Raw genomic sequence first — 23,156 nt, 5'->3', positions numbered from 1 at the left:
AAAGAGACAGAGCCGTCGTCAGTAATAACCCACGAGCCATCTTCAATAACAGCCTGTAAATCCCTGAGCTGGGAAATGTCTATGTCGGGAGGGGTAACGGCAAACAGTTCTCCAAAGAACCAAAGCATTGTGCTCCCCACTCCGTTCTGTAAACATGGACCTTGCTGTAAGCAAAGAAGGCTTACCCAGAGCGTTATTCATTGTTGTAACAAAACCGTGGTTGATCTGCTCAGAAAGCGCAGTTTCCTATGTAACTGGTCACAGAGCAGCTCACACTTGGAGTCTTTCTTAACACCCAGGAGAGAGGAGCTGGCCAGAGAGACAGAAACCAAACACTTCATTTGAGGAATATATATATTTTATTTTGTTGACGTATAGCTGATTTACGGTGTGTTAATTTCTGCTGACAGCAGTGTAGCTCAGTTACACACATATGTGTGTGTACACGGTTTTTCACACTCTTTCCCTTCACGGTTTATCTCAGGGTGTTGAGTATAGTCCCCTCTGCTGTACGGCAGGACCTTGTTTATTTGGGGAGTATGCTATCATCACGGGGGCACACGCAGCCGTGCAGCCCTCCCATCCTTAAGCCTGGTGCTTCCTCCACGAGGCAAGATGTCCTTCAGACAGACCTATCACGGGCTCCACACACAACGTCACTGGGCCTCCCCGGTGGCTCAGTGGTAGAGAATCCGCCCACAATGCGGGAAACCCGGGTTCGACTCCTGGGTCGGGCAGATCCCTGGAGAAGGAAACGGCAACCCACTGTAGTATTCTTGCCTGGAGAATCCCAAGGACAGAAGAGCCTGGTGGGCTACAGTCCCTGGGGTCACAAAGAGTCAGACTAACACATACTAACACATACAATATCTATAAACACCCACAAAATGTAAGATTAAGTGAACTCAGAGGGTGCACAGAGAAGACTCCTCTGGGTCTTTAGAAAGCAGAGGAGAGGGCGCCCTGGCGGGGCTGTGGTATTCAGAAGGCTGAGAGATCAGTGTTTCTTGCTTTGGGTGCTGAATACATGGTGAGTTCATTTTGTGAAACATGTTTGAGCTATCCTACTTACAGGTGTGGAAGGTACCATATAAAACACTGGTTAATGCCTCAGAAATGGCATTTATCAAAAGACAGACATTTTTTAAGTGTTCATGAGCTTTCTGAAGTCAAATAAAGGCGATCCCTAGGTAGGAAATCGATGGCTGCAATGGTGAAGCGAACGGCATCTAAAAGCAGTAGAGAGAACAGAGTCCTGTGTGGACAGTCAGCAGTCCCGGAACCCCGGCCCCCGCCCGGGGACGCCACCGGCCACCCCGCCCTCTGCTCCGCTCACGCTCTGCTCTGCTGGCCTCCTGGGGCCACCTGTCTCCTCAGTGGAGATTACTGTCCACTTGAGTTAACTCACTTACGGAGTTGATATATTTTCATTAAAAATACCCACAATGATGAAAAAGCATCAATTTTTGAAAATTAGTTCAGCAAGCAACAACAGCAAATAGTGTAGGACATAAAATACAGTAAGAAATTAATGAGTTTAAAAGCCATGAAAGGGAATTTCATGGCCATCCAGTGGTTAGGACTCCATGCTTCCACTGCAGGGGTATCGCTTCATCCCTGGTAGGGGAACTAAAGTCCCACAAGCCGGGAGGGACTGCCAAAAAATTCCACCAGTCCTTACCTTTCGATATAGTTAGGTCATAAGAGAGCAATTGAAAATTTTAAGTATCTACTGTTTTGCCTTGATAAACAACTGGGTTTACTTTAAAATGGGAACATTTTTACGCAAATTCCTAAATATTTTTTACCCAATTTTTACCCAATTTCCTAATGTATCAAATTTTGCACAGAACACTGAAATTTGCAATGCATTTATTTTTTGAAAACTGACTTTTTAAAATATTGTGCAATAATAAAACGTCGACACTTCTAATTTACAGGAAACTTTTCTGTATCTGCTGGAGCAAAGATCTTACTACCAGGATTTGTTGTAACAGACATTTGCAAAATACAGGAAGGGCTGGTGTAAGAACTTCGGGAAAACCTCTTTGAGGAACTTCCTCTTGCTGCTCAGGCTGGGCTGGTCACGATCTCTCCTGTGAGCTGGAAATTCACCTTTGTCTCCTGACTCCTGGGCTGCACACTACACCTCACCTGTTGGCAAAGACTGGTTTCTTCATCCCGCAGGGCTCTGCCCATACCGTAGGCGGGGCTGCGGTCACACAGGCCACCCACTGTTTTTTCAGGTTGGAGAGTTTCCGGTGTCGCAATTCTGTGCCTGTACTTAGAACCCCAAGAGGTTAGATAAAGAAATGCTTTTCCGCTTTATAACCTGTGCATGTCTCAGAGCCACCCACCTTCCAAGGTCGAAGTATAACAGATCCTTCGGAAGTCCCGGGAGGTTTTTAAATGACAGATGCATCCTCTGGCATATTTTTGTGCAGAGATCTCGGCTCTTAGCAGTGACCCTGGGGGGCCAGGGCACTGGAGATGTGCTTCGGACATGTGAGAACACGGCAGGTCCCGCCGCTGGGCTGTCCACCCCCTCTTCCCAAGCAGTCCCAGGTTATGTGCTGCCTTCTCAAACGTGAGCGTATCTGAGATTGTAAAGTTATTGAAGATTTCATTTAAACTGGCCGAGGTTCACAGCTGAGCGTGAAAACACAGTATTAATAGTGAAGGGCGAGCATCTCTTCCGAAAGCTTCGTGTGTGCTCTCATCCCCATGGGTGGTTTTCGGCTATGCGTTGGGAGGAGGTCTGCTCCGAGGTCCTGGGCAGCTTCCTTCCTCCCATCTGCAGCCTGAAGACCACGCCACCCACCTTAAAATACGAACATCGCATGTGGAGCACCAGGACTGGCCCCACGTGGGATGTGGAGAATTTGGGAACTGACGTATCTGTTTGAAACCATGTTGAATGTCAGCTCTTTAAACATGATTCTGTGCTCGCTTCGGCAGCACATATACTAAAATTGGAACGATACAGAGAAGATTAGCATGGCCCCTGCGCAAGGATGACACGCAAATTCGTGAAGCGTTCCATATTTTAGAAAAAAAAAAAAGAAAAAGAAAAAAAAAAAAACATGATTCTGCCCTAGACAGGGCTTCCCAGGTGGCTCAGCAGGAAAGAATCCACCTGCAATGCAGAAGACGCAGGTTCAATCCCTGGGTCGGGAAGATCCCCTGGAGGACGAAATGGCACCACTCCAGTATTCTTGCCCGAGAAATCCCATGGACAGAGGAGCCTGGCGGGCCTACAGTCCATGGGGTTGCAAGAGTCAGTCACCACTTGGCAACTAAACCACCAACCACCACTGCCCAGACTCTTTTTTTCCCCCTCTTTTCCTCTGAAGTGTCTTCTTACTGACTTCTCTGGGTTTTTAATCTTTGTTTTTTCATTTTTACATCCTTTTGTCTTTCTGGATTACAGTTTTCTTTCTGAAGGAAGTTGTGGATAATTTTTCCTGATCTGACAAGTCAGTTACTCTCTCTTGCCATCTATATTTGCTAATAAATCTTACCTATTTAGTACTTCATTCTTAACTGTGTTTTTGAGCTCTAGAATTTCTATCTCATTTTTGAGACTGATTTAAGCTTCCAGTTATCCGCTGAGATGTTTAACCTTGTCTTTTGTCATGTTGATCAGAGATGACAGTGCTGTTTTGTGATTTGTGCGTGACGGTTCTAAGAGCGGGAACCTCAGGACCCACGCTTCTGTCAACTGTGTTTTTGTGTGCTGGCTTTAGTTTATGTTGTCATGGGCCAGGAGGACGTCTGCAGGACAGACCAGGTGTCACCCATCCAGCGACCTTCGACTGTATGCTGGGTGTTGTATAAGAAAAGCTGCTTATAAAAAGTCATTTGAAGTTTATGGGTAATCTTTCTGCCTCTGGGTTGCAGCAAACCAGGATGAATGTAACCCAATTCTAGGGCCTGGGATTTTCCAGGCTGTCTGACGACTTCAGCAGGGCTGCATTCTGCAATGGTTCACTCATACCTTAGGGTGTCAGGGGGTTGACTAGGGCCCTCACTCTTGACGGGTCCAAACTCGGGTGCCCTAGCCTAGCACAGTGCCAAAACGCCCACGTCACGCCTCATAGATCTCTTCTGGGTTGGAGATGCCCCAGTCCCTCCTGGGTCTTGGGCCCGGTGTCTCTCCAGGATCAAGTCAACCTTCCCCCGAGGGGCTGCCATGTATGTTCTTTGGTTTTCCAGTTGGTCTCCAGAGGTTTCTGGGTTATCTCACTCATCATTATGAGAGATGGACATTCTCCACATCAGATATGAACTGGGGGACTTCCCTGGTGGTCCAGTCATTGGGACTCCATGCTCTGACTGCCAGGGCCAGAAGGACACTGGTTCCTTCCATCCCTGGTTGCTACGGGCAGCGAGGCAAAAAAAAAAAAGAACCAAATCTAGACCCTGCTCTCAAATTTCCTGATTGTTCTGACTTCACCAGCTGACAGTAGTCCAGGGGCCTGTCCCCTCAGACACAAAAAGGGAGGATTTGAGCAGAGCTGCTTGGGCCCATGTAACTTGATCAACAGGATTTACTCTAAATTGCTGAGTAGATGTTGGACTGAGGAGCAAAACGGGACAGACAACTGTGGCTTTCCTTGTGGTCCCTGCAGCCAAGAGGACCTGGGGTGTGGCAGGTGCTAGGAAGTATCTTAAGATTAAAAGGAGGAGACACGCCTGCCAACGTGAGGTTGGCTGGAATTTTGTTTGTGTGCGGTGCACTCACTCCGTATCAGCCAGATGTGAGCACAGGTCAGGCCCAGAACCCCCTTCTGTAGTCTTGGCTTGCCCGAGACTAGGGAGAAACAAGAAGAGGACTGACGTCAGTCTGGTTTGCACGATCTTAGGAGACTTTATTAACCAACCCACCAGCTTCACAAGAGCAAGAAGATGCAGCATTTCAAGGCGTATTCCAAGAAGAACATTGACAAAGGTTGACATTCATCAGAGAGCACCCTGCCCCCCGCCTTCCTCCACAGCCTTACATAAAGCTGTCCTGCCGCCATAAAATCCTATGTCAGATGATGGGCGTCAAGAGCTTTTATCAGAAAACGTGGGAGAAGCCAGTTAGCAGTGAGATCTTGTTGTCATTTCTTGGCTTCTTTCCTGATAAGACACCTACTGCTTGATTCCTCGTGACCCCTCATAACGTGTATCCGGGGGAGCACGGGAGGGCATGGGTTACCACCAGGTCGGAGGGCTGAACACAGGGTCAGAGACCTCGCCAAGGCAAGTCTGTCTCATAACCCTGACCCTCAATGGGGGCACTCGCCTGTATTTCAACTGAGTATTTGTTGAAGCCTCCCTTCAGCTATCAGGACATCTCTCTACTGTGGCTTCCAAAAGTCTGTCTTTAAAAGCAGATGACGGCATGACCACTGTCCCCCACGGCTCTCAGGAGAGTATAGCAACTTCATAGACTGCTACACTGTCAAGGATCTACACATCTGATTTTTTCTTTCTTTTTTTGAACTCAATGCATTCAAGAGGAATCACGGGATTTTTCAGTATAAAGAACAGATACCCACGCCAAGTTAATTGGTGTGAACAGCCAACAGAGCTAAGCTTACAAAGGAGAGTAAAGATTCATTATCGAATAGTACTTTACGGGTAAAGATATATGAGAATGGTCACCATCTACAGGGCAGGCAAAGAGCTGTAGGCTTGACCTTGCATTAACATCTCTAGCTTCTATGGAGAGGAAAGCCTGCCTAGAAACAGGATGTGTGAGGAGGACTTGTGCTGGATGAAGAAGATGAAAGGGTGGTCGGCAACGAACTCCTCCTCCGGCAGCAGCATGGCGAACTCGGCGACGGCCCCCGTGGCGGCCGCCGCCTCCGTGCCTTCCTCGTTCACGTCCACGACGGACTTGTGGACCACCTTGGATATGAAGAGGTCCCTGGCCCCCGACATGCCGGACAGGTCCGCCTTGCTACTGAAGAGATCCGGCGCACCCAGGCGGGCCAGGGGCTCTCTGAGGTCGTAACTCTCCTCCAGCTTGAACCTGGGCAGCTGGACCCTGACCTCGAGGAGGTCCAGGCTCTCGGGTCGGGTCCACTCCCGCAGCTTCTCCAGAGTCAGCTGTTGTTCAATCTGGAATAGAATAGGTGAAAAGAAAAGCTGAATCCATGCTATGGAAGTCAGTCAATAAGGCGTTGTTCAGATGAATGGACAGTCTATCCACTGTTCGCTATTTCCTTCATGTTTGCACCAAAATAGGTTCCACTTGGGGATTTCACGCCTTTCCGGCTGCTTGGTGATAATAAACAGAACTGCGTTCCCAGGCACCAAGGGCCCCTGGATGAAGACGAGGCCCAGGAACTGCCCGCCCCCACCCAGGACTGACTGAGCCTCTGCCATGCTGGACCACCCGCCGTCATGGCTGTTGCTACCCTAACTGACTGACACGGGGTAATTTTTAAAGCTTTCTTCTATTTCTTCTATTTATCTGAGTCCCAGTGGTCATCTGCAAACTTCACACAGCTGAAGTTGTCCTAATAGACGTAGCTCATGAAGCTGAAGTTCCAATACTTGGGCCACCTGAGCCGACTTACTGGAAAAGACCCTGATGCTGGGGAAGATTGAAGGCGGGAGGAGAAGGGGACGACAGAGGATGAGATGGTTGGAAGGCATCACCGACTCGATGGACATGAGTTCAAGCAAACTCCGGGAGAGAGTGAAGGCCAGGGAAGCCTGGCGTGCTGCAGTCCATGGGGTCGCAAAGGGTCAGACACGACTTATCGACTGAACAACAACAACATTGGTAAAGCCAGAAACAGATCTAGTTCCTCGTCTGAAATGGGGTAACCACCGTAGCACATGCTGGGAGCCCTGTTCTAAGTGCTGGGTCACCCTGTAGGGAACGGCGGGCACAAGGTGAGCCATGGGAGCCCGGCGCCTGTGGTCGCCCTGTCTCTGCTGCTCCACTGGAACACAGCCACGCCGCTCGGCTCTACTGATGCCGCTAATGCCCGACCTTCTTTTTTACAGTCAGGAAGGGACAACCGTGGAAATACAGCTGAAAGAAGGAACGCCCAGGTTCTAACACATGCTGTAGCTGCAGATGGCTAACATCAGACCCCGCTCAACAGGAAGGTTAGTTAGGAGGGGAAGGGAAAGGCACGACAGGACAGACACACGGAAGAAAACCTGCCCTCTTCACACTTCTGCCTCTTCCACACACACACAGATGCTCACAGGCGTGTGAACACACACAGAGATGCTCACACGTGTGAACAGAGAGATGCTCACATGCATGTGAACACACACAGATGCCCACATGTGTGTGAACACACACAGAGATGCCCACATGCGTGTGAACATACACAGATGCTCACACGCATGTGAACACACACAGGTGCTTGCGTGCACTCACGGGAACACACACACATGCTCACATGTGCATGCACACACACACACACACACACACACACACACACACACACGGTCTGTGCACCATGCGGGGAGCGGGGCCACACCTTCTTCAACCCCGTGGCCTCATCCTGGATGTCGTCCGGCAGCAGGATGACCATGCTGAGTTCCTTGCCCTCATAGGGCAGCTCCAGCACCCGGCACTTAAGGTCCTTGATGTAGCCGAAGGGAAACTTGTTCTTCTGATACATCATCTTCACCGTTTTTGTTTCTTTCTGAACAATCGGAACACAGATCGCCCATCACTATCCGTGTGGCTTCGGAGCACAGAGTCACCTAGACAGTCATCCCCCCTCACCTTATTCAGTCTGAAAGGCGCATCCTTGGTGGCCTCCACCATGAATTTCTCCTGCCAGTTCCCTTTGAAATAGATGGCATTCACCAGCACCAGCTTCGTCAAGCTGCCAACCATACCTGAGGCCAGGAGCTCCGGAATTTTCCCTAAAAGGACAAACTTAGCTTTTTAAAAACCCACCTATCAGAATTCCAAATTTGAGGGACCTTTGATTAGCACTGGGTTTCCCTCATAGCTCAGTTGGTGAAGAATCTGCCTGCAGGGCAGGAGACTGGGGTTCAATCTGTGGGTCGGGAAGATCTCCTGGAGAAGGAAATGGCAACCCACTCCAGTATGCTTGCCTGGAAAATCCCAGGGACAGAGGAGCCTGGTGGGCTGCAGTCCATGGGGTCGCAAAGAGTTGGGCTTGACTGAGCGACTAACATACCTGATTAGCACTGAAATGCAATTCAAATGCTTCCTTCTACTCAATGTCCTGTCACATGCCACTAGGTTACCTAAGCCCCCTGGGGTGCTTCCACTGTAAATTAACCAACTTCCCTGGTGGTTGGGTGGTTAAGAATCCGCTTTCCAATGCAGGTGATGCAGATTTCAGCTCTGCTTGGGAAACTAAGATCCCACAAGCCTCGGGACTGCTAAGCCCACACACCGCACCTGGAGAGCGCGTGCCACAGCCAAGACCAGACAGACAGACAAACGCACCAACTCGAGGGGCGGATCAGGGGAAACAAACTATCCAGGAGGGGCGAGGCTTCGAAACAAGCTGTTGGGTTAAAGGGCTAAAAACAGGAAGACTCTCCTTTTCTGGGATGTGTGATAATCAGTGGGCCTCATTTGGAGACAGGCCATTCTTTTCCAGGAAAGGAAAAATTTCTTAACCAAAGTGTTTTTAGTCATTAATAAATAAATCGCTTCTTCAAATCATCCAAGTGGTCGCCTAACTCCCACAGGGAAGCTTTTAACAGACGTCTAAGAGGTAGGACAGGTCCTCTGAGGCCCCACTTGTGATGCATGTGGCTGCGACGGCCGCTGTGGGTGCGGAACGGACCGGTGTCCTGTGGGTGCCTTGACCATTCCATGACTACAACAGAGACACGAACCAGAGACGCAGCCTGATTCCTTAGACGAGGTCTTGGTACAAAACACTCACGACCACAGCGGCTTGTGGATACTGGGTCACGAGGTTTTCACCCGTTTATGCTACATTCAATATTAGTTTCAGCTTTTAAACGCAGTTTGGGGAACTTACAGGGAAGAAGCTTTTAGCATCTTCAGTTAAAACCACGTTTACATTACCACATTAAGAGATGCTTATGTTTGAGAGCTGTCCAGCCCTGGGCAGGGAAGGTGGACCCCAGGGTCAGGCCGAGAGGCGAGGGAAGGGGGAGAGGTGGGCAGAGGGAAGGAAGGACCCAGTGGGCGGCCAGCGCCGCCCTTGCTCACCATTCGTCTGCCCTTTGACCCACTCGTTAATGGTCTTCCTCGCATCCTCGGAGGCCTGCAGAAAGTCCACACTGGCCAGCTCAGCATTGTACATTTTCTGAGTTGACGCTAAGAACTCCTGTTTAAGAAAAGAAAGAGGAGGTGTCGTGAGTAACTCCTTCTCCATACAGAAATGGTTCTCTAAAATCCTTAAAAGCAACAGAAATAATCCCCAAAGGCATATTTCATTGTAACAACAACAAAAATTCTAGCTCTTCTACTTTTTTTTTTATTCTGGTGAAAAACACATAACATTCAATTGACAATCTTAACCACTCTTAAGTGTACAGTTCAGCAGTTTTGGTGTTGTATAAAATTTACCAATTCTTTTCTATTCTTTGACTAACATTTTCATAAACAAGCAAATACTGATTGTACTTGGAAGTGAATGACGGGATTCACTCTTGGTTTCTTTAGGAAAGCAGCCAAGGTTGCTCTTTTCACTGTGGAGATGAGAAAGCGAAATCGCATCCACCGAGGGGAATACTGTTGGTTATGTTTTCATTCCGGATCATTTTTCTGAACGTTTATAAAAATTAAAACTGGTTTGTGTGACTTGATTGTGCTGGGCAAAAAGTCTGCATGGTCTTTCGAGTTTGAGAATACAAACAGCAAAGCACTCACAGGGAGGAAATTGTAGCTTTTCTCTCCGAATAACCTGTTGGCGAGTTTCAGAGTGTAGGGCGCACCATGCTTGTTGATATCAGCGTTCAGACTCTGAAATCCTGAATGAATCTCCTCAACCCCTTCGAAATGGAGAGCCTAAAATAAAGGAAATATTATTTCTATAACCATGGATTTTGAAATTATGAACTGGTGCCTTGGAATTTGCTTCCATCAAATTAATATGTTTTAGTACTAATGATTGATCAGCAAAATCCAAAATGCATCAGCTTCGTGAAACATAGTAAGTATATCAAAAGCTGCCCTTTTGCATCACTTTTTTGATATAATTACAGTTGCACAAATATGAGTGATTAATAAACTAAACATGTACACAAGTCTGCTTCCCCAATCATAAATGGTATGTTCATAAGTATATTTGTACAAATAGAATTTTACTGAAAGTTCTCAGAAATAAACAGCAGATAAAAGAATCATCAGCTATGCAAGGACACAAAGGTGGTAGAGATTGAGAGGTTTTTTAATTGCCTTACCAGCGTCAGTAACTCACTTGCTTAAAAACAATTTCATTAAACTTAACACCGGGCAAAAGTTTAATTCTCCGCATATCAGTTACACCAAGAGTCACTTTATGGTTTTATGAGGCCTGGGCTGGTTCCTTCTTTTAAGGCATAAAGAACAAAGCTCTCCTGTGCACGAAGGCCGGTCTCTCCCTGATATGTGGCGCGTGTATATGGGCACTGGGATGCATCTCTTCAGTGGAAACAGGGGAAGAACTTAAGCCTGCTCGTCACTGAGGTTATGAGGTTCCTGGAAAACCTCCAAAAAGCAGCTCAGATTACCTTGCAGGGGCAACTAACAGTTACCAGTACCAGGGATTTTTTCTTTTTTTTTTTAAGTAGATTTTTGAAAACTTTCAAATGCTTCTGTATCTTGAGTGATGGGAAGCGCTGCTTTTCCATCAAGTACAGACGTGGAGGCTGTGCCTCTGCAACAGGCCAGTGACCCTGAACCCGGACTGGACCTTCCCTGGCTGCAGGTGCAGCGTGACCTGTGACCCAGGCATTAGAAAGACCTTCGCGGACACCCTTCCTTTCGAGGAGTCAGAGTTCCCCACTCAGAATAAAGCAGGCCCAGCACACCAGTGCCCTCCACATCCCCCAAGGACAGGCGGAGCCTCCGCGTCGCCCCCTCGTCTCCCTGAAGGGCCCTCCTGCTCACACAGGACACGCCTGGGCCAGGCCCAGGGCCAGGAGCACAGGGCCGCGCTCTCGTGGCCCCTCGGCCTCCCCACCAGACGTCGTTATGCTCACAAGGGACGAGACCCCGCAGGCGCTGCTGGAGGAGCCGGCATCACAGGCAAGGCAGAACGCAGACGGTCCTGGGGGAGGAGGTGCCCTGACTGACCCGAGAACCAAGCTGATGCGATGCTGGGGCAGAAGTTGCAGGCGGCAGGGGGCGGCCAGTCTCCTTACTGCTCTGTCCTCAGCCCAGGGAGACACCGTGGTCACAAAGGCAGGTTTCCCAGGGCGAGGCTGATCCATTGCACTCCGGACGTGCTGACCCCTGTGATTCCCCCAAATGTGGGAGACTCCATTGGGCTTCCCCAGTAGCTCAGCTGGTAAAGAATCTGCCTGCAATGCAGGAGACCCAGGTTTGATCCCTGGGTTGGGAAGATCCCCTGGAGGAGGAAATGGCAACCCACTCCAGTACTCTTGCCTGGAGAATCCCATGGACAGAGGAGACTGGTGGGCTATAGTCCATGGGGTCGCAAAGAGTCAGACACAACTGAGCGACTAACACTCCACACTTCACACTTGCTCAGCCCAACAAAAAACACCGTCTGTCTCATGCATGCATGCATGCAAGGTCGCTTCAGTCCTGTCTGACTCTTTGCGACTCTGTGGGCTCCAGGCAAGAACACTGGAGTGAGTCGCCATTTCCTCCCCCAGGGGATCTTCCCGACCCAGGGATTGAATCTGAGGTTCTCACATCTCCTGCATTAGCAGGCGGCTTCTTTACCTCTAGAGCCTCCCCATCGCAGGTGCTCAGTAGAGACTGGCTCATGAATGACAGCCTGCATCCAAGTGGATTTTCCCTGGGGCTTTTTCTGGAAGTCTGACCTCGTGAAGCGTAACGTACAACATGACCCACAACCCTGAACAGCGAGATACAGTTCTACAAACGCACTGTCACACGTGCTGGCTAAGTCGCTCAGTCGTGTCCTGCTCTTTGCAACCCTATGGGCTGTAGCCCCCCAGGCTCCTCTGTCCATGGGATTCTCCAGGCAAGAATACTGGAGTGGGCTACCATGCCCTCCTCCAGGGGGATCTTCCTGGCCCAGGGATTGAAACCGAGTCTGCCTGAGTCTCCTGCGTCCCAGGTGGATTCTTGACCACTGAGCCATCCAGGAAGCCCACAAACGCACTGCAAAAGCTCAAAGGCAGAGCCTTTGGTCCAGGCTGTGGCGGGGTTCAGCCGGGAAAGCAGACTATTCTGGCTAGTTTCTGCTGACCTTGGAAATCTGTGCTGCGGTGTCGCCTCTGGCCCCCAGAAAGACCATGGCCAGCGCTGACGAGATGCTGAAGGGGGAGATGAAGATGTTTCCAGCAGGATTGCACTCGGTCAGGGTGAGGAACAGGTCCACGGCGAAGCGGGTGTTTGCTGCGCTCAGCTGCTCCATGGTGAGGCTGCAAGGCAGAGCAGAGCCTGAACTGCCCGTGGCCGCACAAGCAAATCAGCAAGGTCCCCCCGCCCCATCTCCTCTCAGCTTGGGCCACCCCCCTGAAGTTCGCTGAAACTTGTACTTTCTCCCTCTCTTTCTAGGAGGGCAAGAACCCGCGTGCACGGATGTGGGAGCCTGGGGAGACCGGCCAAGGACTCAGCGCTGACATGGGTTCCAAGTTTTCCTTAGAAAATCAGAGCGACTTGCCACCCAAGGAAGCAAATTCCAGCAAGGAGACAGGATGACCCTCGTTTGGGGGGTTCACTGTCTGATGTCTGGAGAGGTCCTGTCCCCAGTCTCCAGGATGTAAGAGCTCGGAAACCCAACACAGGCCCCGAGGCAGGTCCAGCGGCCAGACAAGGAGAAGGTGACCAGAAACCCTGTCCCTCCCGCCGGCAGCGGGGTCTGCAGGTGCAGCCGCTGGCCCTGGCCCATCGGTCCGCCCCTGTCCCCGCCGGGCCTCCCTCTCAGCCCCACACTCAGCCGAGGAAGGGGAACGGCCGGCGGCTGCCCTGCAAGTGAGTCACAGATGAATTATTACTGTCGCTGAGAAATCGCCTCCCGCGCCTCCAACCACAGGAAAGAGGAAGGAGCGGCTGGGCCTGGGCCGGACCGCGCACACAGCTCGGGAGGAGCGGGAGAAGGGCTGGGCTCCGCTTTAGGTTCCGCCTTTGGGCCGCCAGGGCCCAGAGAGACCGGACCCAGCGCTGGGACCCCGGGGCGGGGCGCACGGCGGGGCGGGGTGACCGCCGCACAGGGGTCCCCGCGGGGTGCGGGCCAGGGGTCGGGGTGACTGCCGGACACGGAGGTTCCGCGGGGCGCACGGCGGGCCGGGGTGACCGCCGTTTGCCGGAACCCGCGGGGCGCGGGCGGACGAGAGCCTGTCCCGACCGCCCAGCTCCCTGCCCGGCCTTACCCGCTGCTCGGCTGCCTGGGCGGGGCGGGGTCTGGGACAGGCGGAGCGCGGCCCTTATAGCGGCGGGAGGGGGCGGCGCGGGCGGGCGCCCTGCCCCCTGACTCACCTCCCCGAGTTGGATCTGGGCGGCGCCCGGGGCGGTGAGCCGCCTTCGAGCAGCGCTCTCCTGGGGATCAGCACCCCTGAGTTCCCGGCAAACGCAGGGCTCTGTCAAGGGCCTGTCACCTCTGTCAAGATGAGCTCTTTCTTACTAAGGTGTGAATGCCTGAGATGCCGATGCGTCACCTCTCAGAGGGCACACCAGCCTCTTTGAAGTCTCATCTGTACACTCCAGCCTCTGAGATTATGGGGTGCGGGGGTGGTGGTGGTGAGGAGGGTCCCTCAGGGTGAGAGAAAATAGAATCAGTCCCAAGCAGCATCGCCCAGGTCCCTGGCTCAGGTGTCCAGTGAATTCAGCCCCAAGACTCCCCTGGCCAGTGAGGACCCCACCAGGCTGGGTAACACATAACTGCTCACACACCACGAGAACGCCCATTCCTGTGAATAAAGTATTTCTTACTCATTACACAATACTGAAATGCACACTGACCAGTTTCCCCACACGTACTGTTAGAGTGACTATGAGTGAGGAATGAAAGCAGGAACTCTTTCTGTAAGTTCTTTTCGGTTTTTCCCACTTTAAATGCCTGGCTGTGCCATTTCAGCAAAACTGATGCTTGAGACTATGTAATGATTCTGCATCTTGAAACTTCCCCCGAGCTGTGCTACAAATCTCAGCATGAAAAGGGAACAAAGGAAAGATCTTATTTTTAAAGTAGTATAAATAATGCAGTGTAAATGAGTTGTAGGTTTTGTTTTTACTCTGTGAATTTATTTATAAAAAGAGAGGCAAAGGAAAACCCAGTAATAAGAGATAAAAACACTTTTCATCATTTAACCAAAACAAAACAATAAGACTTCAATAACTCAGACTGCACAGTTTCATAGCTGATTAGAGTAAAGAAACCAGCATTTATTGAAAGTCAGTCATAGTTAAGACCAGTGGTTTGTTAAAATCAGTAACCTCTCCACTATCTCTCACAGAACGGAGGACCCCTCATCAGCTTCTAGCAAGAAGTCTTTGTGGGTAAGGAAGTCCAGAGTAAGAGGCTATGCTGAAAAGTTGTTAAACTAAAATCCCAGACACATAAACCAAGGTTCTGAACTTTCTGGGTTCTTTTTCCTCTGACATTTTGTATTTGTGCTCACCTGAAGTTAGTGATGCTTTTGACCTGTGGTGTTGGAGAAGACTCTTGAGAGTCCCTTGGACTGCCAGGAGAGCCAGCCAGTCCATCCTAAAGGAGATCAGTCCTGGGTGTTCATTGGAAGGATTGATGCTGAAGCTGAAACTCTTAATACTTTGACCACCTGATGAGAAGAGCTGACTCATTGGAAAAGACCCTGATGCTTGGAGGGATTGGGGGCAGGAGGAGAAGGGTATGACAGAGGATGAGATGGCTAGATGGCATCACCGACTCGATGGACATGGGTTTGGGTAAACTCTGGGAGTTGGTGATGGACAGGGAGGCCTGGCGTGCTCTGACTCATGGGGTCGCAAAGAGTCAGACACGACTGAGTGACTGAACTGAACTGAAGTTAGTAGCCTGAGTCAAATATGACATGAAGTGAAGTGAAGTGAAAGTCACTCAGTTGTGTCCAACTCTTTGGGACCCCATGGTCTATACAGCCCATGGAATTCCCCAGGCCAGAATACTGGACTGGATAGCCTTTCCCTTCTCCAGGGGATCTTCCCAACCCAGGGATCGAACCCAGGTCTCCCACATTGCAGGCGGATTCTTTACTGACTGAGCCACAGGGGAAGCCCAAGAATACTGCAGTGGGTAGCCTTTCCCTTCAAGGGGATCTTCCTGACCCGACTCAAAGCGGGGTCTCCTGCACTGCAGGCGGATTCTTCACCAACTGAACCACCAGGGAGGCCCTAATAAGGCATCGGTACATACCCTGTACCAGGCTCAAACAGAAGGGGCTTTACACCCCAGTCATCCATCAGCCCGTGTGCTGGGCATGGCCCGAGGCACTTGCGGGCTTGAGCGTCAGTGGCCCGGTTCCAAGTTACCCCAGAGATCATGGGACATGTGTGATGGCCGGTTCGGTGAGGTGTTTGGCGAGTCTGCTCAGCTCCGAGGTGCGGTACCCTGGCTGGAGCAGTGATCTCGTCCCCAGGACAGCCCCGATGAAGTGCGTGTGAGAGTGAGCGCCTGGAGACGTGCGCCCGTGTGTTCACCAGCAGCAGGATCTGAGTCAGGCCCGAGCAGAAGGATGGAGAAGCCCTACAACAGAACCGCGTAAGAGCAGAGATGAACACACCAGGCGACGCGCAGGGTCGCGGCGCGCGGCGGTGCGGGCTGCGCTGCTCGTTTCACCGCGCTCGGAAACAGGCGGAAGCGGCCTGTGGTGTCAGAGGTCCGGGGGGCGGGGACCCTCGGGGAGGAAGGTGGATGCTCTGACAACGCTCTCCTATTTTCTGTCTCCTTGACGCCCTGGCATTTGGGGCCTGGATCCTGGAGAGCGTGCGAGCCCAGGGCAGGCGGGTCCCGGAGGCGGGGAACGATCCTCCGGTAAGGGCACCTTTGGCCCACGGACCCGGGAGCTCGGTGACCACACTGTCGACTCTCTCGTTTATCAAACCTGCACTGGCCCTAACGCGCCCCAGCCCCAGGCAGTAGAGAGAGTTGTAAGGACCCCTCTTCAGATCCCCGGAGGGCCCGAGCCCACCGATGGAAACTCTCCAACCCAAGCTCACTTAAGTGCCCCACCGTGTCCAACTCATCCCTTCCTGCGAGAGCCCGGCTAAGGGCTGGGAGCCGCCGCCTGTGCCCGCTCCTCCTCTGCCCCCCGCGCGCCTGGGTGCTCCCCAGGCCCCCGGGACGCGGTGTGGCATCCCTTGCCTCCTGCACCGAGGGCCCTGTGCCTACCCTCCCGCGTGGCGCTCCCGTCCACCTCAGCTTCTCCTGCTGCCAGTGCCCCGTTCACTCTCAGCACAAGCGGGGTGGGCGGGAGCAGCATGGGTCGGGAGGGGGCTTCTGGGGCTCTGGCAGCCTACCATTGCTTCACTCCGGTGGTTACACGGGTGTGTTGATTTTGTGATAATGTATTGAGTTGTACGCATACATCGTGTACTTTTCTGCGTGTATGTTGTACTTGAGCAGAAATTACTAAAAAGTAGCAGCGAAGCATATTAAATGTTGGCAATTATTTCTGCCTTTGCTCCCCGCTGCGCTCAACCAGGATTAATCAGCTTGAAGCTGGTCAGAACCCCTTTGCCCCTCAGCTTGTCCACCCCCTTAACTGCACTGGGTGGGCTGGAGGGGTGGGGGGGAGCTGGTGACCCCACGGCCTTCCTGTTTTCCCATGCCCAGCCACACACAGACCCCAAATCCAGGGCAAAAGTTTCCCATCCACTCTCTGACGTGGGGACACGTCAATCTTAGGTTTAAGGTGCAAACAAAAAGGCACCTTGACGAAAAAAAAGGAACTTGACAAAAAGTCAAGTTCCTGGACATATTTCTAATAAAACATATGTAAAACCGCTATACAAACAAAAAGGCAGGGTCGATTTTTCAAAGACACACAGCTATGTTCCCAAGACTCATGGTAAGGGGAGCATCCCAAGCTGGCGCCAGTCTGCGGCATTCGTCTGAGAACCAGCTGTCCTTACGTCACTGACCTCCGGGGTAACTGTATTCTGGTTGGGGAACACGACTCCTATATTATTTCGGTATGGAGGAATGTTTTGGGACCTGCTTAATTGACACAGTATATGGTCCAATCCTAAAGGAGATCAGTCCTGGGTGTTCTTTGGAAGGACTGATGCTGAAGCTGAAACTCCAATACTTTGGCCACCTCATTCGAAGAGTTGACTCATTGGGAAAAAACCCTGATGCTGGGAGGGATTGGGGGCAGGAGGAGAAGGGGACGACAGAGGATGAGATGGCTGGATGGCATCACCGACTCGATAGGCATGAGTTTGAGTAAACTCCGGGAGCTGGTGATGGACAGGGAGGCCTGGCGTGCTGCGGTTCATGGGGTCGCAAAGAGTCGGACACGACTGAGTGACTGAACTGAACTGAATGGTCCAATTTTGTAAATACCCGTTTTCACATCCACCCTAAGTTTGTTAGGGGCAGTATTCGCTATAGTATGGCCATTAGGACAAGTGGACTAATCATGTTATCCAACTCTGTACTTGGGTTTACTAAACACGTTTAGCAAGAGAATGACTAAATATCAGTATTTCTATCAACTGGCAACAAATAAAATGAAATTAAAACAAAAATACCATTTAAAATAGCATCAAAAAGTCAAGTTCCTGGACATATTTCTAATAAAACATATGTAAAACTGCTATACAAAATTATTTTAGTATTATTAAGAAAAATTTCTAAAAATCTAACTAAATGAAGAAATATATCACATTCATTGAGTAGAATTCAATATTGTAAAGATAGTCATTTTTCTCTGACTGATTTTTTATTTATTTATTTATTTATTTTGACTGATTTTTTAAATCAATCCCAATAACTATTTCAAAGAAAATGTATGTGTGCACACACGTGTGTGTTTAACTTGTACAAATCACATAAAAATTACCTTTTTAAAAATGAGCACACACTTTAAAAGAGGAAATCCAAATGGCTTATAAATGTGTAAAACATGTTAAGTACAAACTTTAATCAAAATGAGATATCTTACATCCACATTGCCAAAAATAAAAATTTCTGACAATTTCAGATGAGCCACTGGAATTCTCTCACTTCTGTGCGGGGTGGATTATAAACTGGGAAAACCACTTTGGAAAATAATTCAATTATTATTCAAGTTCAGTTTTTAGGAGTGTTGACCCAGCAATCCTCCTAGAGAAATGTATTCACATTCACGTGGTGACATTTGCAAGAATGTTGGAGGTGGCCTTACTGGTGAACCCCAAAAATCAACACCAGCAGAGTGGGAACCCATTCAGTGGAATACTACACAGCAACAAAGATGGACAAATTGTTGCTGCGTTCAAGACATGCATGAAACGCCACAACATAAGCTGAGGAAAAGAAGCCAAATTCAAAAGACTACATTTCAGCTTGATTTCATTTATATAAGTCTCAGAATCTGCCTAAAGAAAGCTGGAATAAGCTGGAAGGGGTAAAACAACAGAGATAAGCAAGACGCTCTCCCCAGATCACAAGAGCAGCTACCTGCTGGGACAGGAGAGGCAGGGCCGGGCCTGGGGCATAGCGCGGCCAGTTTGACCTCTTGACCTGCGCCACTTGGGTGCATGCGGTATAACTGTCCATTATCCTCATAATCTGCGGGTTATATGTCACGGAAAAAAAAAGCATATGAAGTAATGTCAAGTGATTCAACAGATCAACACAACTCAAAATAATTGACAAGCTGCTTTCATTATAATTTCACAGTTGATTTGAAAAGCCCTTGAAGAGCCTTCTCATGCAAGAGCAGTGGACAGACATGCATTCCAAGGACGGAGGAGGGGAGTGAAAACCCTCCCGCTGCCGGGGTCCAGCTCAGGGGCCAACCGGCAGTCACGTCCTCTCCAGGCCCTCCGGTGACCTCCGTGATGCTGGGCGCACAGCTGTAATGCTGCGTGACCGATGCAGCCGTGACCACAGAGGGCGGGGAGAAGACCCTCAGCAAGGAGCAGGAGGAGACGGTGAGGCTGAGGGCTCTGGCCAGCCCGGCAGGGCGCCCTGAAGGCGAGAGAGCAGAGCCTGTCCTCCGAGCGGCCACCAGGGGGCGCTGTGCAGGGGCAGCTGAAAGTCTGCGGTTCTCTTGATTTTGATCGGAAGTTTCTAGTTGGACAAAACAGGTGGGGGCGGGGCCGCAACAAGCTTGCCGTGCACTTAAGACATTCATCGAGGGTACAAACGAATGAATTTAGTGTTCTTTTAAGCGTGTAAATATCTAGACTCGTCTTTAGAAACGCCAGCTTTACAAAACGCAGGCCCAACCGAGTCCGCGCTTTTGTGGAGTACCAGAAAACCGGAACCGCACGCCACGCAGGGCCCGCTCCATATAGAGCAGCCGGGAGCCTGAGCAGTGTAGACGGGGAGAGCACACGCCCGTGAGCGGGGCAAACCCAGTGTGGCCGGAACACTGCGGGTGCTCCCCACACAGACAGCGATATCTGCCTGCAGCGCCCCTCGCTCCCCGCAGCAGGACTGAACCAGCGAACCTCAGCAAGAGACCACCTCCGCCCGCCTGTGTCAGGCCTGAAATTAGACACTGAAGAGACCGGCAAACAGAAGCCAAAGAAACAAAGGGAACCGCTTCAGAAGGGACCGGTGCAACAGATTAAAATCCCTGTAGGTAACACCGACCACACTGGAAGGGACCTATAGATATTGAGAAGTGTAAGCTGTAACGAGGAGCTATCTGAAACTGAACCGAACCCACACTGACCGCAACGGCTCCAGAGAAATTCCTAGATATATTTTTACTTTTTTTTAATTTAAAAAATTGCTTTTCTTTTCTTTTTTATTTTTTCTCTTTTCTTTTCTTTTAAAATTCCCTATTAGTCCCCCATTACTCCTTAACTTTCATTTTCATTTTCATATATTTTCACTATTTTTTTAATTAGGAAAAAAAATTTTTTTTCCTGTTTTATTTTTTCTCTTATTTTCTTTTAAAATCCTCTATTACTCCTTAATTTTCATTTTCATTTCACTATAACCTTGTGAAAACGCCAGCCTTGACTCACAGTCATCTGAAGTACCAAGTGGCCGTATGAAAAGCTGAGCACACCCAGCTCTGAGCTCCAGAGAGAAATAGACTCTCTAGGAAAGGAGCTGGGGAAAGCAGAAATCAGATGTTCAAGGGAAACTGATGACAGAAGGCGCTAGAAGGACACGGTCGTTGAAGACGAGTCAGATTTTAGACAGGCACCCGGGACAGCGAGCACACCCACGCGTCCGTCATCAGCGGCCAGTCTTGTGCTGCAGGGAGAGCGTCAGCCGGTGAACACACGGGGTGCACCTTTTTCTTCCAACCTGAGGTCCCTGAAGCGCCTCCTCACCACCCTCTCCCCTCAGGGGCACGTGTGGGCGCCACTGAAGCTGATTCTGTCCAAGTCATCCTGGCCAGCTCATCCTACAAGACTAAGGGGGCTGTCCATCCTCTAAGGGGTCTCCTCCTGACCAAATTATTCGTCTTGCTCACACAGCCTGAAAGGGGAAGTGGGTTCCTCTTAGACTTGTCTCCACCTTCATATAAGTCGGCCATCCAGAAACCCCACAAAAATCTTGATTTTCTTTTCCTCTTCAAAAGTAATTTTTCATTCACCTGTTTTCTGATTCAGTTCAAGAAACAAAATAAGAATCATTATACCCTTGATCAGCCTGAAGCCTGGGGGTGTTAGAGATCTCACAGCGGTGTTTTATGAATATGGTGACTGAGATCACTATGAGCACAGTATTACCATGTTAGAGTGCTCTCTCGACAATAAGCTATTTTACTTTAGATAATTTTTCTCTAAATATAAACAAAATTTACAATAGTCCATGAGCATGCAAACATTTTAAACTTAAATAATTTTTAAACCAAGTACAAAACTGCTTACTACAGTTAAAAGAGAAATGTGAAAATAACTTGATATGTATTTAAATAATTGCTTAATATGTGTGTGTAATAATTTATTCTTAACTTGTTAAAACAACAAGAAAATGAGTCAAAATCACTTTATAAGTGCTAATGTTTTCTTATAAATGGTCTAAGAATTTTAGGTGAGACAGTAATTGCACAACGATGAATAATTTTGGGGACTGAGGTATGGTTGCGGTGACTGGACCCTCCCGGGAAATTCTTAATCAGTTACCTTCTCATGCTCAAGTTTCTTGAGAAACTTAAGTGACTAAGGCCACAGGAACAGATAAAATAACCCCTGTAGAGTTTCTGTTGGTCCTTTTCTTTTCTGTTAGATAATGGTGCAAAACAAACCTAGGGGTAAACTCCCAGCTTTGTCCTCCAAGGAGCGGAATTTCATCACAACACACCCACCGCTGACCACTGAGATGTCCAAACACCAGGAACACACAAGTGTTAATAGTCTTTGTGCTTCTATCCAGCTCAGTTCCCATTACTAGTGAAAGAAAGTGAAGTCACTCAGTCGTGTCCGACTCTTTGTGATCCCATGGACTGTAGCCTACCAGGTTCCTCCATCCATGGGATTTTCAAGGCAACAGTGCTGGAGTGGGTTGCTCTTTCCTTCTCCAAGGGTAGCTGCAATATCCATAAAATTAACTGTGCCCGTGAAATAGCTCAGTCAGGGTTTCCTCTGACCTCACCTTCTTCTCATCGCGTCGCCCTTCCTTCCGGGTCTCCGATTAGAAGCCTCTTTCTCCAGGGTCTCTGTCCTGCTCTAACCTCTTCCTGGAGTGACAACGACTCCCAGATCTGGTCTCTTCTCACCACCTCTTCCCTGAGGCAGTTCCCGGTGCCTCCTCTCGTTCCAGGTTACTTTCTTTCGCGTCCACATCTGTTGCCATCAGAAATGGTCCTGCCTAGGAGCAGAGCGGCGTACCATGGAAACAGAGCTCCAACCAGGATCGCAGTAGATGCTCTGGAAGTGTTGCTGGGTAGATGCATGAACAAGTGAACGGAGGTTCTACCCCAGAACGAAGCGGGCTGGGTGGGCAGGTGATGTGACGCTGACTTGTAAAGTTCCTCAGTCGGTGCTAAGTGGGACCAAAGGCTTATCAGATGCAAAGGGTAGAATGGCGTTAGTTTAAATGGAAGTGGAGCCTTTGTAGCAACATGGATGGGCCTGCGGATGATCGTACTAAGCAACCTGAGGCAGGCAAAGACAAGCATCACATGATATCGCTCGTATGTGGGGTCCAAAAAGGTGATACGAATGACCATGTCTGCTGAATAGCAACAGACTCACAGACACAGAAAAATGAACTCCTGGGCACCAAGGGGGAAGGGGGTGTGCATGTGCGTCAGTCACTCAGTCGGGTCCAACTCTTCACGACCCCGTGGACTGTAGCCTACCAGGCTCCTCTGTCCATGGAATTCTCCAGGCAAGAACACTGGAGTGGATTGCCATTCCCTTCTCCAGGTGACCTTCCCAACTCAGGGATCAAACCCAGGTCTCCCTTATTACAGGCAGATGCTCCACCATCTGAGCTACTAGAGAAGCCCCAAAGGGGAAGGGAGGGGATGGATAAATTAGGAATTTGGGATTAATATATACACACTATGCTGTAAAAATGGATAAACAGCAAGGACCTACTCTGTGGCACAGAGAACTATATTCAATGTTTCATGATAACATTTAAGGGAAAATGCAGGGCTTCCCAGGTGGCTCAGAAGGTAAAGAATTGGTCTGCCAATGCCTGTCAATGCAGGAGACCTAGGTTCAATCCTTGGATTGGGAAGATCCCCTGGAGAAGGAAATGGCAACCCACTCCAGTATTCTTGCCCGGGAAATCCCATGGACAGAGGAGCCTGGCAGGCTACAGTCCATGGGGTCGCAAAGAGTCAGAGACGATTCAGTAACTAAACAACACAATAAGGGAAAATAATTTGAAAAATTATATATAATAACTGAATCATTTTGCTGCGTACCTGAAATTAACACTGTAAATCAACTG

The 23,156-nt window shown here is 49.8% G+C and overlaps 1 protein-coding gene, 1 non-coding gene and 1 pseudogene across 4 annotated transcripts; 2 read left to right on the top strand and 1 right to left on the bottom strand.

Moving 5' to 3' along the window:
• Window positions 1–2,942: 2,942 nt before the first annotated feature.
• On the top strand, window positions 2,943–3,049 carry LOC122697939. The gene has a single exon (XR_006342260.1). It is a non-coding gene; the product is annotated as a U6 spliceosomal RNA (small nuclear RNA).
• Window positions 3,050–4,850: 1,801 nt separating this feature from the next.
• Window positions 4,851–13,561, bottom strand: SERPINB1 (serpin family B member 1). 3 transcript variants are annotated; one of them, XM_043908669.1, is made up of 7 exons: window positions 13,492–13,561; window positions 12,366–12,540; window positions 9,851–9,988; window positions 9,188–9,305; window positions 7,748–7,890; window positions 7,497–7,664; window positions 4,851–6,111 (listed from the first exon to the last, which is right to left on the bottom strand). In XM_043908669.1, exons 2-7 carry the CDS (start codon window positions 12,531–12,533, stop codon window positions 5,710–5,712), a joined length of 1,137 nt encoding a protein of 378 aa, XP_043764604.1. In that variant the 5' UTR covers window positions 12,534–12,540; window positions 13,492–13,561; the 3' UTR covers window positions 4,851–5,709. The 3 variants fall into 3 exon arrangements, with proteins under 3 accessions (XP_043764604.1, XP_043764605.1, XP_043764606.1); XM_043908670.1 differs by lacking the exon at window positions 13,492–13,561 and adding an exon at window positions 13,117–13,444; XM_043908671.1 differs by lacking the exon at window positions 13,492–13,561 and adding an exon at window positions 12,783–13,080.
• Window positions 11,341–11,450, top strand: LOC122697923 (annotated as a pseudogene).
• Window positions 13,562–23,156: the final 9,595 nt, after the last annotated feature.

Source organism: Cervus elaphus, chromosome 7 (assembly GCF_910594005.1).
Source record: "Cervus elaphus chromosome 7, mCerEla1.1, whole genome shotgun sequence".
NCBI classification, from domain to species: domain Eukaryota; kingdom Metazoa; phylum Chordata; class Mammalia; order Artiodactyla; family Cervidae; genus Cervus; species Cervus elaphus.
This window is presented reverse-complemented; position numbering and strand designations above follow the sequence as displayed.